Here is a 15,475-nt window from a genome sequence, read left to right on the forward strand (position 1 = left end):
CTCTGCAGCACAGCCCAAATCCCAGCTTCCCTCTCCTCTGTCACACTGTCCCGGCTCGGTGCATAGCTGCCCAGACTGACGTTGCTTTTCCTCCTCTCCCCTTCAGGACCCCTCTACCCTCTCACTAGCTCACCCTCCTCTCCTGTCCTCTCCCCCTCCCTGTCCCAGCTCACTGCAGTGCAGCCAGCTTCCAACAAGACTCAGGACTATTCAGACAGACCCCCTCTCCTCTCCTCCACACTGCCTTGCTCAAAGCATCATTTATGGGCTTATTTACTTACCCACCCCTCCTCTCCTCTCCCGGTGCTGCCGACAGCCTGCAGGTCCAACACAGGCTGGTAGAGTGAGGGAAAGAGAGAAACTGCAGCAAGCTCTGACACACAATCAATACATGCTGTAATCACATACACTACTTAAGTCATACCCTGAACAACAAGTTACCAATTACCGTATAACACACACACAAACATATATATATATACAGTGGGGAGAACAAGTATTTGATACACTGCCGATTTTGCAGGTTTTCCTACTTACAAAGCATGTAGAGGTCTGTAATTTTTATCATAGGTACACTTCAACTGTGAGAGACGGAATCTAAAACAAAAATCCAGAAAATCACATTGTATGATTTTTAAGTAATTGATTTGCATTTTAACTTATTTAACGAGGAAAAGTATAAAAACCATGGCTGTGGTCATCACTATCCTCTTGCAATAGGACCAGCTGGATGGCAAAAACAGTGCTAATAGTACCTCAAAAGTAATATTAATCAAAAAATAACTATTGACCATGCCAAAAGAGTTGAAAAGGAATGTTTTGAGTGAGGAAAAGAAGGGTTCAATTCAGGCTTTACTGGCAGAGGGATACAGTGAGCGTCAGGTTGCTTCCATCCTTAGAATTTCAAAGACGGCGGTTCATAAGAGCAAGGTCAAGCAGCAGACATTGGGGACAACAAAGCTACAGACCGGCGGATGGCAAAAACGACTCTCTACTGACCGGGATGACCGCCAACTCATTCGAATGTCACTCGACAACCGTAGGATGACATCAAGTGACCTACAAAAAGAATGGCAAACGGCAGCTGGGGTGAAGTGCATGGCGAGTTCGAAACAGGCTCCTAGGGGCAGGGCTGAAGTCGTCCAAAGCTACAAAAAAGCCCTTCATCAATGAGAAGCACAGAAGAGCCAGGCTGAGGTTTGCAAAATACCATAAGGATTGGACCGTAGAGGCCTGGAGTAAGGTCATCACCCAACACCTGGTCGTCTAATGGTTAGACGGAGACCTGGAGAGGCTTACAAGCCACAGTGTCTCGCACCCACTGTGAAATTTGATGGAGGATCGGTGATGATCTGGGGGTGCTTCAGCAAGGCTGGAATCAGGCAGATTTGTCTTTGTGAAGGACGCATGAATCAAGCCACGTACAAGGTTGTCCTGGAAGAAAACTTGCTTCCTTTTGCTCTGACATTGTTCCCCAACTCTGAGGATTGGTTTTTCCAGCAGGACAATGCACCATGCCACACAGCCAGGTCAATCAAGGTGTGGATGGAGGACCACCAGATCAAGACCCTGTCATGGCCAGCCCAATCTCCAGACCTGAACCCCATTGAAAACTTCTGGAATGTGATCAAGAGGAAGATGGATGGTCACAAGCCATCAAACAAAGCCGAGCTGCTTGAATTTTTGCGCCAGGAGTGGCATAAAGTCACCCAACATCAATGTGAAAGACTGGTGGAGAGCATGCCAAGATGCATGAAAGCTATGATTGAAAATCAGGGTTATTCCACCAAATATTGATTTCTGAACTCTTCGTAAGTTAAAACATTACTATTGTTTTGTTTAAAAATGAACATGAACTTATTTTCTTTACATTATTCGAGGTCTGACAAAACTGCATATTTTTTTGTTATTTTGACCAGTTGTCATTTTCTGCAAATAAATGCTCTAAATGACAATATTTTTATTTGGAATTTGGGAGAAATGTTGTCAGTAGTTTATAGAATAAGACAAAAATGTTATTTTTACCCAAACACATACCTATAAATAGTAAAACCAGAGAAACTGATAATTTTGCAGAGGTCTTTTGCATGTGTGTGTGTGTGTATATACACTACAGATAAATATATATCTGGCCCCGGAGTGTGTCTGATCCCACACATGTTCTCACATACAAATTCTCTCTCCCTCTCTCATACACACACCCTCCCTCCATCGCTCCCTCCCTCTCCTATTCAGTGAGTGTGACTCATGGCAGTACATTCATTAGTACTAATTAATAGCCGTTTCATGGATAGCAATTTCATGGATAGCAATGGCATAGTGGCTGTGGGAGGAGAGGATACCTTGCTGGCTGTGTGTTTCAGTTAGTGTTGGTATCTGTCGTGTGGTGAACCAAGATGAAACAGAGCATAGCATCACAGTAACCGAGCCTCTCTCTCACTGTGGGAATGTCCTTGGCAGTCAAGCTGAGGAGATACAGATCTTGGCATGCTGGCACACACACCATTTCTGCAATTTCTATGTCCGGGTTCACTACTGTAACTCACCTGAACCTCACGTTTGTTATACAGTGAGGGAAAAAAGTATTTGATCCCCTGCTGATTTTGTACGTTTGCCCACTGACAAAGACATGATCAGTCTATAATTTTAATGGTAGGTTTATTTGAACAGTGAGAGACAGAATAACAACAAAAAAATCCAGAAAAATGCATGTCAAAAATGTTATAAATTGATTTGCATTTTAATGAGGAATTAAATCAATTTATAACATTTTTGACATGTGTTTTTCTGGATTGTGTTGTTGTTATTCTGTCTCTCACTGTTCAAATAAACCTACCATTAAAATTATAGACTGTTCATTTCTTTGTCAGTGGACAAACGTACAAAATTAGCAGGGGATCAAATACTTTTTTCTCTCTGTCACAAGCTGATGTGGATGCGGTGTTGGAGTCAGGCGCAGGACACAGAAGCTCAGTCAAAACGACTTTACTAGTCAACAAGACAATACAAAATAACGGGCCTCAAACACTGGAGGCGAGCGATTACGCATACAGTGCGTAAATACACTATCAACACGAGAACAAATACCATACATCAACGGACAGGCGGACAATCACACACAACTGCAAACAAAACTAAAGGAAACTTATAGGTGACCTAATCAATACATAACACGAAACAGGTGCACTAACAAGACAAGACCAAACAAACATCGAGACATCAAGCGGTAGTAGCTAGTACTCCGGGGACGACGAACGCCGAAGCCTGCCCGAGCAAGGAGGAGGAGCAGTCTCGGCGGAATTCGTGACACCCTCACTGTAAAGGTACTGTATCCACTGTTAGGCAAATTCATTACTAATATAACATCCCTCTCTCCATAGAGAATTTTGAATGTGTATTTATTAAGGATCCCCATTAGCTGCTGCTAAGGCAGCTTCCTGGGGTCCTGCATCATTAAGGCAGTTATATACAATTTAAAATATTACATGACATTACATTTCATAACACTTTACCCAATACATTTAGTGTGTTCCCTCGGGCCACTACTCCACTATCACATATTTACAATACAACCTCCATGTGTACGTTTGTGTAGAGTGCATGTCTTATGTGTATGTGTGTCTGTGCCTGTGTGTGTGTCTCTTCACAGTCCCCGCTGTTCCATAAGGTGTATTTTTATGTTTTTTTTTAAATCTGATTGATTTTGATAAGCTTTGCCCTTTGATGAAATGACTCACGACATAACATGACCATAAGTGTATACATGAAAATGTATCCAAATAAAGAAAACATTAATCTCCATGGCATGCCTATATCTAAGGTATTTGCTGTTTAGTCCTCAATTTAATAAACTTACAACTGCAATCATTGCATGACTAGCCAATTGTTTAACAATAATTGACCTTGAGTATGATCATGAATATGGGAGTACATTGTGTAAAGACTTTACCTCCCTATGTGATAATTGCTGGAAGCTAAAAGTTATGCGCTGGTGAGTACATGGTTAGTCCCTCGTGGCTCTGAATCCCTGCTCCAGAGCTATTTTCAGCTGGGACTCCATTGGGCTGTCTCCCTAGAAAACAAACTACAAAAGCCTGAGGTCACTGCAAAGAACAATGCTAAAAACAACAGAACATGCATTGGTTCATTCCAAAAGGAAACTCATATCCCTTCATTTTATTTCACTGTAATGGCTTTTTATTCAGAGGCACACACATTATCAGCTAATCATTTTGACCTCTAATAATATGCTGTTTATAAGATTCCTAGGCACAAGCAGGTGTGGTTTCCAGAAGGAAAGTTTGGTGCCTCTGCCGAAGTCCTAGATCGGTCATTGTTATAAAATACTCTTAATTTCCCCTCTGGTCACAAAGACAGCATGACACAGGCTGGCTGGGGGGAATTCCATGTATTGCAAACACTGATAAAATTACTAAGGAAACAGTCACCACCTCAGACAGAGGGTGAAAGAGACGTGCCCTATTTGTTGAGAAAGTAATGTTTCACACACAGTTCAGCTATCATTTAATGTCTGACCTTTCACCTTCAGGGGGAACTAGGACAAAAGGTGGAATGTCGTGCCCAGTTTGAACAATCCCTTACTCCTAGACACTTCCAAGGTCCCCTTGATGATCTAATACTGCTTGGTTGGTGTGTGTGCTGTGTTCATGTTCATGAATCTCATTGTAAAACCACCTTCTTCTCCAGTTTCTGTGCAGGGAAGATTAACCTTCTCATTACATCATCGAGTTCTTCCAGAGCCAGCTGAGCATGGTGAACTGTGACATCATCAGTGTCCGACCGCACCGCCCACTTCAGGTCCAGGTCCAGCAGAACATTATTCAGGACCTGGGAAAGATAGGAGGGAAACAAGGGAGAAAGATAGGAGAGAGAGACAAATAGGGAGAGAGAGAAAGAAGAGAGAGACAAATAGGGAGAGAGAGAAAGGTACACGAGAGAGAGAGAGATATTAGAGGGATGTATGCAAAACTGAACAGGAATAATCTCACAGAGCCATAATGAGTGGTTTAGGTAGGTGACCACTGTTCCTGGGAGCAGAGGGAAGACACAGGTCTTCAGCCATCAGCCGTTTCTCCTCTAACACCAGGTTTGAGGTCATGTCTGGTCTACCTACCTGACATTTCACATGGACTCTGTGTGTCATTACCATCACAGCAGCTGCACACAGCTACAGCAATTAACCAAATGACAGGACCTTGAGAAAGGCCTGAGAAACTGAATCCAATACAGCCGTTTTTTTAATCTCAATATCAAATCATTTCTGGGTAACAATTAAGTACCTTACTGTGATTGTTGTCAATTAAAATGGTCAAAAGACACAAAAATTGTTTCTTAGCAAAGAGCAATTTTTCAAGCAAGAATTTTGCCTGGACTGTCTGGGAGTGGTCTGAGTGGGGAGGTGAAAACTGAACTAGTTGTTATTGGCAGTGAGGTCTGAAACTCTTAAAGGTCTATTAAGGGTGCGTTCGTAAATTCACTCTGGCTATATACTCCGATTTCAGAGCACTCTCATCTGAGTGTGCCAGAGCACTGAATAATTGATGAATTTACGAACACGCAACACCCGTTCAATATGACCGGTGTCCATAAACGACGGCAACAAAACCCTAATTAAATTCTTTCCAGCAGCACGGTTAGTCACCAACGCTCTAGATAACATGAAAACAACCTAACCACCTCTGCTAGGGTGAGTAAAATGGTCAGTGTGTCTGGAAGTAGATAGCAAGCTAGCCAACTTTAGCCAGTTATCTTGAGTGCTTGACTGCCATTGTGAGGTCAGAACGCTCAGATCAACCCTACTCCTCCGCCAGAGTCCAGTGTGCGCTCTGAACGCTCTGAGAGTGAACCGCTCTGAATTTACAAAGAACAATCTGACAACGCTCTGAATTTACGAACACTCTGGCACTCCAGAGTGAATTTATGAACACACCCTAAGTAATTTACCACCTGGTGATGTCACAAGGCAGGCCAAAACTCCATCCCACCAAAACAGGCTGAATTTTCAGGTGGTCTTTTCAAACAGCACTTACACTAAAAGGGCCTTATCATCATTTTCACAAGTTCACAGTATTATTCCAACCTCAGCGTGGAAATGTATATAAACAAATGTATATGTAACAACAGGAAAAGTTGTGTTGAGAAAAGCAATTGCAGATTAGAAGGTTAAGTGTAAACGTTCTTACACCTATATCTTACACCGCAAGGACCATGACCCATTCTTGAATGATCATGACATTGTTTGAAGGAAACCAACTGGGGTTGCTAAAACCAATCCCATACAATGACCAATCTATAGATCAAGGGGGCGAAAGTTAACTGGCCCTTTGTCCAGACTGTGTTGACCCTTAGCAACACATCTGTGTCCAGTCCAGGTCCTAGACAGCCACAACAGTTAGCTGTTATTTGTATTCTGCTCTTTTACTATCTGTTTGGACAGAGAGCATGTTATCCAAGTTGAGCATGGAATTTCCCCAGATAACATGGTTGTTACAGGGCAAGTACAAGTCCAAAATAGGAAGTTTTTAGCAAGTCTCCTTCCTGTTCTTGGTGAGAAATTGCTAGCAGTCTGTAATCACACTGTGGAGCATAGTGACACTTACAAGAGGGTCAGAGGGTAGAAAGGTACATAGAAAGGTGACATAATTATCTCTGAATTTAAGCCCCCAGCTGAAGACTTTCCCAGGCAATTTATTAACAGTGGCCAGTCCCATCACACAATGTGGAAAATCCCTGGCTATTAATCATCAGTTTTATATTAGCGTGGCCTCTCCACAGGCAGGCTGCGGACTCTTTTAAACAACCAAGTTTGGGGGGCCGGGCCGGGCGGAGAGTCATCTACATATGGAAATCACCAATGTGAGTCACAGTGGCACTGGCACCAAGGTGACATACCTATCTACCTACCTACCTACCACATCCAACAGACGCACCTACGGAGTGTAGAACCAGGAAGGCCACATTGCACTGAAATCAGTTAGTGTTGCAGCAAACCTACTGCACCAGATGTACAGAACCTGCTCCAGTCCAGGGTCACAGAGTGCTGTACACACATGGAAATACATTCGAGGTCAATCATTATTTCAATATAACAAAAAATATCCTGTCTGGGCAGTAACTCCATATTTATAACCGAACATTACATAATAACAGTTGAATTCAGGGAGGTGTACTGTAGTACACTAGTACATGGTGGTGTGTGGATTAAAGGCTGTGTGAGTGAGAGAAGCACAAAGAAAGGTATTCTGAGATCAACGATGCAGTGGTTCTCAGACCAGTGTTCAAAGTAAGGGAGGAGGACATTACAGATCCACTCTTTTCTTTGTCTCTCCATTCCAGCTGGCTCTAGGATTCTACATGTAAACGTCTGCTAAATGACTAAAATGTCAAATGTAAACACGGTGCTGTTCACCAAGACACACATCTCCACTCACGTCAACTACATTAGATTACATTTTGTAAGAGGACATACCAATGACAATTTGTAACTTCTTATGACTGTCCAGCAAATGTGTGTGCGAATGCTCAACAAATGTGTGTCTCCATGTGGTTCTAGTACCTGTATAGATAACTGCTGTAGTAATGTACCTGGGTGGCTTTGTCGCTCAGGCCTCTGAGCAGCAGGGCAATGACGTGGACAGCAGCTCGCCGCACCTCTGCCTCCTTCTCTGTCTTTATTAGTGCCGTCAGACAGGTGCTCAACTGAGGAAGAACACACACACACACAAACAGATAAAAACACACTCATGGGGGCTGAAATGGCGGAAATCGATCTATACAGGAGCAGTGAACTTGCCAAGGTCCACAGTGCTGTGGTTACCGCTAGTGCACCGGGTAGATTTACATATTGGAAGGATGGACACACCCACACACCCTCCGGCCGAAGGCAGGCTGCGATGGACTGAGAGGGATTAGGCTGTAGCAGAGAACAGAGGGCCATGGCTCTCTTGAATAAGGATCCCTGTTACTCAGCCTGACAGAGATGCTTATTCATGAAGCAGAGTCTGCAGTGCACAGCCCTCGCTGACAGACCCCCAGCCCTCACAGCAGCTTTATTTAGGGCCCTGACCGATGCAGCAGGCAGGCAGGCCTTCCACAGGCTGCCCTGACACACACACACACACACACACACACACACACACACACACACACACACACACACAGTAATTCTGCCAACTCAGACATTGACTGGAGTGGACATGCGTTTGAGTGAAGTGATTCCAGCCTCACCCCCTCATGCTCCCCGCCCAAGAGAAAAGCGTGATCTCAGCGCAGAGGGAGGGGCTCTATAGGAGAGGACACTCCAACACACAATACTGCTGAGCTGGGAGAAATCTGTCATGGGCAGAGGCTGGGGCCGAGACAGGGGCAGTAGGTGTAGTATCTGAACAGTTAAAAATTTTGGCTGACGTTTGCAAATGGTGTGTTAGATGAACTTTACTTTGCCTTGCTGAAACATCTGGAAAGCAATACTATAGGGGCCCCCTGAAACAGAGGAGAATTGGATATGTAGAAGCCAGGGATTGGTCTATTCAAAATACCCATATTATGTTACATAGGATAAATACCATGTTTGAACAAAGGACTGGGAGAATAATCATTTTTAGATTGGGTTAGTTGTTCTCCGGATTTCTGCAGCAATCTGTAAATTGATGCTGGAACCTTTGATATAATAAATCTTTATAATCAAGTACAGTGTCAGCGGATTCCTTGTCTACACAGCATATCAGCATTGTTGTCTCGACACCACATAGGACAATACAGCCACGGTTGAGTTATCTTCCTCTGAAGAAAGAGAACCATTACTTTTAACCTTGGGCAGCACCTGCTGTTCCCCTGACCCCTACCTGAACCCACCCTGACCCCAACTCAGTGACACATATAAGAGAAGGAGTAGTTAAGTCATTATGTAATGAGTGGGTGGGACATTTAAAAATGATTAATTGACGGACAAAGGAGACATAATAACTATCTACCTTACCTACTGACATACGTAGATACTAGGCTAATAAACTGACAGACCATAGTCTAAAGTTGTTTAACCGTATTTGTATTTGTATTTATTATGGATCCCCATTAGCTGCTGCCAAGGCAGCAGCTACTCTTCCTGGTGTCCAGCTAAATTAAGGCAGTTATACATTTTAAAAACATTACAATACATTCATAACAGATTTCACAACACATTAAGTGTGTGCCCTCAGGCCTCTACTCTACTACCACATATCTATAACACAAAATCCATGTGTACGTGTGTATAGTGCGTATGTTATCGTGTTCGTATGCATGTGTCTATGTTTGTGTTGCTTCACATTCCCCGCTGTTCCATAAGGTGTATTTTTTATCTGTTTTTTTAAATCTAATTTTACTGCTGGCATGAGTTACTTGATGTGGAATAGAGTTCCATGTAGTCATGGCTCTATGTAGTACTGTGAGCCTCCAATAGTCTCTTCTGGACTTGGGGACTGTGAAGAGACCTCTGGTGGCATGTCTTGTGGGGTATGCATTGGTGTCCAAACTGTGTGCCAGTAGTTCAAGCAGACAGCTCGGTGCATTCAACATGTCAACACCTCTCACAAATACAAGTAGTGATGAAGTCAATCTCTCCTCCACTTTGAGCCAGGAGAGATTGACATGCATATTATTAATGTTTGCCCTCTGTGTACATCCAAGGGCCAGCCGTTCTGCCCTGTTCTGAGCCAATTGCAATTTTCCTAAGTCCCTCTTTGTGGCACCTGACCACATGACTGTGTCTGTTTGGTAACATCGCTAATAGACCAGACGCTAACTAGAGGTAAGAGACAGAACTAGTCTGTTTGGTAACATTGCTAACAGACCAGACGCTAACTAGAGGTAACAGACAGAACTAGTCTGTTTGGTAACATCGCTAACAGACCAGACACTAACTAAAGTCTATTAATCTAAAGTGGAAGTTTGGAGAGTTATATTTGAGTGTTTCAGTGAAACGTGAGGGAGGCCCCGCTCTCTCGCTTTCCCAGATGCTTAGTTAATTTCATTCCGATCTCCTTTGCATTATTGTAGCCTTTTCTGTTGCCTGTCAACTATGTGTCTGTCTATCCCTGTTCTCTCCTCTCTGCACAGGCCATACAAACGCTTCACACAGCGTGGCTGCTGCCACTCTAATCTGGTGGTCCCTGCGCGCACGACCCACATGGAGTTCCAGGTCTCCGGTAGCCTCTGGAACTGCCATTCTGCGGCCAACAAGGCATAATTCATCTCAGCCTATGCTACCCTCCAGTCCCTCGACTTCTTGGCGCTGACGGAAACATGGATTACCACAGAAAACACTGCTACTCCTACTGCTCTTTCCTCATCTGATCATGTGTTCTCGCATACCCAGAGAGCATCTGGTCAGCGCGGCGGTGGCACAGGAATCCTCATCTCTCCCAAGTGGACATTCTCTCTTTTCCCCCTGACCCATCTGTCTATCTCCTCATTTGAATTCCATGCTGTCACAGTCACTAGCCCATTCAAGCTTAACATCCTTGTCATGTATCGCCCTCCAGGTTCCCTTGGAGAGTTCATCAATGAGCTTGACGCCTTGATAAGTTCCTTTCTAGAGGATGGCTCACCCCTCACAGTTCTGGGTGACTAACCTCCCTATGTCTGCCTTTGACTCATTTCTCTCTGCCTCCTTCTTTCCACTCCTTTCCTCTTTTGACCTCACCCTCACACCGTCCCCCCCTACTCACAAGGCAGGCAATACGCTTGACCTCATCTTTACTAGATGCTGTTCTTCTACTAATCTCACTGCAACTCCCCTCCAAGTCTCCGACCACTACTTCGTATCCTTTTCTCTCTCTCGCTCTCCTCCAATACTACTCACTTTGCCCCTACTCAGATGGTAATGTGCCGTCGCAACCTTCGCTCTCTCTCCCGCTACTCTCTCCTCTTCCATCCTATCATCTCTTCCCTCTGCTAAATCCTTCTCCCTCCAATCTCCTGATTCTGCCTCCTCAACCCTCCTCTCCTCCCTCTCTGAATCTTTTGACTCTATGTCCCCTATCCTCCTGGCCGGCTCGGTCCTCCCCTCCTGCTCCATGGCTTGACGATTCATTGCGAGCTCACAGAACAGGGCTCCGGGCAGCTGAGCGGAAATGGAGGGAAATTAGACTCCCTGCGGACCTGTCATCTTTCCACTCCCTCCTCTCTACATTCTATTTCTCCGTTTCTGCTGCTAAAGCCACTTTCTACCACTCTAAATTTCAAGCCTCTGCCTCTAACCCTAGGAAGCTCTTTGCCACCTTCTCCTCCCTGCTGAATCTTCCTCCTCCCCCTCCCTCCTCCCTCTCTGTGGATGACTTCGTCAACCATTTTGAAAAGAAGGTTGACAACATCCGATCCTCATTTATTAAGTCAAATGACACCGCTGGTCCTGCTCACACTGCCCTACCCTATGCTTTGACTTCTTTCTCCCCTCTCTCTCCAGATGAAATCTTGCGACTTGTGACGGCCGACCGCCCAACAACCTGCCCGCTTGAACCTATCCCCTCCTCTCTTCTCCAGACCATTTCCGGAGACCTTCTCCCTTACCTCACCTCGCTCATCAACTCATCCTTGTCCGCTGGCTATGTCCCTTCCATCTTCAAGAAAGCGAGAGTTGCACCCCTCCTCAAAAAACCTACACTCGATCCCTCCGATGTCAACAACTACAGACCAATATCCCTTCTTTCTTTTCTCTCCAAAACTCTTGAGCGTGCCGTCTATAGCCAACTCCCCTAATATCTCTCTCAGAATGACCTTCTTGATCCAAACCAGTCAGGTTTCAAGACTGGTCATTCAACTGAGACTGCTCTTCTCTGTGTCACGGGCACTGCTAAAGCTAACTCTCTCTCCTCTGCTCTCATCCTTCTAGACCTATCTGCTGCCTTTGATACTGTGAACGAGTAGTCCAGGTGTGACAAAACTAGGGCCTGTAGGACCTGCCTTGTTGATAGCGCTGTTAAGAATGCAGAGCAGTGCTTTATTAAAGACAGACTTCTCCCCATCCTAGCTACGGTTGTATCAATATGTTTTGACCATGATAGTTTACAATCGGAGCTGGTGATAGTGATTTACACCGGCGCTAGTGATGGCATCGTGAGCATCTTGAAAATGCTGGTGTCGGGCCAGGGCCGGTCCAGGAGTGGTGTGATGATCCCCATCCCTCAGTACCCCCTGTAGTCTTCAGCCATCTCTGAGATGGAGGCCGTTCAGATCAACTACTACCTGGACGAGGACAACTGCTGGGCCCTGGATATCAACGAGCTCCACAGAGCCTACCAGGCTGCCAAGGAGCACTGTCACCCCAGAGTCATCTGCATCATCAATCCAGGCAACCCTACCGGTCAAATGCAGAGTAAGAAGTGCATCGAGGAAGTCCTCCACTTTGCCTACGATGAGAATTTGTTTGTTATGTCCGATGAGGTGTATCAGGACAACGTGTACTCCCCAGACTGTCAGTTCCACTCCTTTAAGAAGGTGCTCTATGAGATGGGCCCAGAGTACTTCAACACTGTCGAGCTGGCCTCATTTCACTCCACCTCCAAAGGCTACTCAGGAGAGTGTGGGTTTAGAGGGGGCTATATGGGGGTTCTCAACCTCGACCTGGAGGTCAAGGCACAGCTGGTGAAGCTGCTCTCTGTGAGGCTGTGTCCCCCTGTCTCTGGACAGGCTGCCATGGATGTCATCGTCAACCCTCCTCTGCCACACGAACCCTCCTATCTCCAGTTCCACAAGGAGAAGAGTGCTGTGCTTGGAGCTTTGGCTGAGAAGGCCCAGATGACTGAGCAGATCCTCAACGCGGTCCGTGGGATCAAATGTAACCCTGTGCAGGGAGCCATGTACGCCTTCCCACGCATCTTCATCCCCCTACGAGCTGTGGAGGAGGCCAAGTCCCTGGGAATGTCTCCTGACATGATGTACTGTCTGAGGCTGTTTGAGGAGACTGGCATCTGCCTCGTTCCAGGCAGTGGCTTCGGCCAGAGGGAAGGGACCTATCACTTCAGAATGACCATTCTGCCCACGACAGAGAAGCTGAAGGTGCTCCTGGAGAAGCTCAGAGATTTCCATATCAAGTTTCTGAAGGAGTACGCGTCATTGGAGGAACCAAAGAGATGAGAGCACAGAGGATGACGCTCTAGAACAGTTCAGATAGTCCCAGTTTAAGAATGTTTAACACAGCATAAAAAAAACAGCATTTACAGAGGTATCGACTAACGCTAACGTAAAGTAAAAAAGTAACCCCTTTTTTCCTCTGCTAGTGTAACCTATGATTGCTTGAAGTTTTAATCTGATTTTAGGAACAGTACTTGTGTTTAAGAGACATTGTGCCTTTGTCAGACAAGAGGTAAAGGTGTGGGGAATCTGCAGTTGCTACATACATACATTTTAGGACGATGTACCCATTGATTCTTGAAGAATACATCTGATAAATGCCTCATAAGCTGTCATACCCCATCAGAACCCAAAATATATAAGCTTTGTAAATGTAAACAATATAGCCTTAACACGGTTAAAACTGTGTAATGTTGATATCATGGATGATCAGTCCTTGCATCCATAGCGCTGGCTATGAATTTGGTTACAATTCCCCAGTCCCATCCCTCAGATTTTTATTGGAACGGGCAGGGAGGACGTTTTATTGCAACTACTGCTGATTGCCCCTTTAACACTAAAGCAATGTAAATTGTGATGTACGCAAAGGTGCTCCATTATAGAGGATGCACTGGGGAATGGGACATAATGTTCTGGTTTAAAAAATATACAGTGAGGGAAAAAAATATTTGATCCCCTGCTGATTTTGTACGTTTGCCCACCGACAAAGACATGATCAGTCTATAATTTTAATGGTAGGTTTATTTGAACAGTGAGAGACAGAATATCAACAAAAAAATCCAGAAAAACACATGTCAAAAATGTTATAAATTGATTTGCATTTTAATGAGGGAAATAAGTATTTGACCCCTCTGCAAAACATGACTTAGTACTTGGTGGCAAAACCCTTGTTGGCAATCACAGAGGTCAGACATTTCTTGTTGTTGGCCACCAGGTTTGCACACATCTCAGGAGGGATTTTGTCCCATTCCTCTTTGCAGATCTTCTCCAAGTCATTAAGGTTTCGAGGCTGACGTTTGGCAACTCGAACCTTCAGCTCCCTCCACAGATTTTCTATGGAATTAAGGTCTGGAGACTGGCTAGGCCACTCCAGGACCTTAATGTGCTTCTTCTTGAACCACTCCTTTGTTGCCTTGGCCGTGTGTTTTGGGTCATTGTCATGCTGGAATACCGATCCACGACCCATTTTCAATGCCCTGGCTGAGGGAAGGAGGTTCTCACCCAAGATTTGACGGTACATGGCTCCATCTATCGTCCCTTTGATGCGGTGAAGTTGTCCTGTCCCCTTAGCAGAAAAACACCCCCAAAGCATAATGTTTCCACCTCCATGTTTGACGGTGGGGATGGTGTTCTTGGGGTCATAGGCAGCATTCCTCCTCCTCCAAACACGGCGAGTTGAGTTGATGCCAAAGAGCTCGATTTTGGTCTCATCTGACCACACACTTTCACACAGTTCTCCTCTGAATCATTCAGATGTTCATTGGCAAACTTTAGACGGGCCTGTATATGTGCTTTCTTGAGCAGGGGGACCTTGCGGGCACTGCAGGATTTCAGTCTTTCACGGCGTAGTGTGTTACCAAATGGTGACTATGGTCCCAGCTGCCTTGAGATCATTGACAAGATCCTCCCGTGTAGTTCTGGGCTGATTCATCACCATTCTCATGATCATTGCAACTCCACGAGGTGAGATCTTGCATGGAGCCCCAGGCCGAGGGAGATTGACAGTTATTTTGTGTTTCTTGAATTTGCGAATTATCGCACCAACTGTTGTCACCTTCTCACCAAGCTGCTTGGCGATGGTCTTGTAGCCCATTCCAGCCTTGTGTAGGTCTACAATCTTGTCCATGACATCCTTGGAGAGCTCTTTGGTCTTGGCCATGGTGGAGAGTTTGGAATCTGATTGATTGATTGCTTCTGTGGACATATGTATTTTATACAGGTAACAAACTGAGATTAGGAGCACTCCCTTTAAGAGTATGCTCCTAATCTCAGCTCGTTACCTGTATAAAAGACACATGGGAGCCAGAAATCTTTCTGATTGAGAGGGGGTCAAATACTTATTTCCCTCATTAAAATGCAAATCAATTTATAACATTTTTGACATGCGTTTGTTCTGGATTTTTTTGTTGTTATTTGGTCTCTCACTGTTCAAATAAACCTACCATTAAAATTATAGACTGATCATTTCTTTGTCAGTGGGCAAACGTACAAAATCAGCAGGGGATCAAATACTTTTTTCCCTCACTGTACACATTTTGTTGTTTTTGTGCCCGGGAAGTTATTTACACTGTGTTGTATTTTCTATCTGTCTTGAGGCTTTTGTGTCTCCTTTGAGGCATTTAGT

General features: G+C 44.8%; 1 protein-coding gene and 1 pseudogene across 1 annotated transcript; one reads left to right on the forward strand and one right to left on the reverse strand.

Moving 5' to 3' along the window:
• Positions 1 to 3,630: 3,630 nt before the first annotated feature.
• LOC123482190 (transport and Golgi organization protein 6 homolog) lies at positions 3,631 to 7,957 on the reverse strand. Its single transcript, XM_045208983.1, has 3 exons — positions 7,891 to 7,957; positions 7,606 to 7,760; positions 3,631 to 4,848 (listed from the first exon to the last, which is right to left on the reverse strand). The coding sequence occupies exons 1-3, from the start codon at positions 7,955 to 7,957 to the stop codon at positions 4,681 to 4,683; spliced, it is 390 nt and encodes a 129-aa protein (XP_045064918.1). The 3' UTR covers positions 3,631 to 4,680.
• A 52-nt stretch (positions 7,958 to 8,009) lies between these two features.
• LOC121577469 lies at positions 8,010 to 13,167 on the forward strand (annotated as a pseudogene).
• Positions 13,168 to 15,475: the final 2,308 nt, after the last annotated feature.

Source organism: Coregonus clupeaformis, chromosome 29 (assembly GCF_020615455.1).
Source record: "Coregonus clupeaformis isolate EN_2021a chromosome 29, ASM2061545v1, whole genome shotgun sequence".
Classification (NCBI taxonomy): Eukaryota; Metazoa; Chordata; class Actinopteri; order Salmoniformes; family Salmonidae; genus Coregonus; species Coregonus clupeaformis.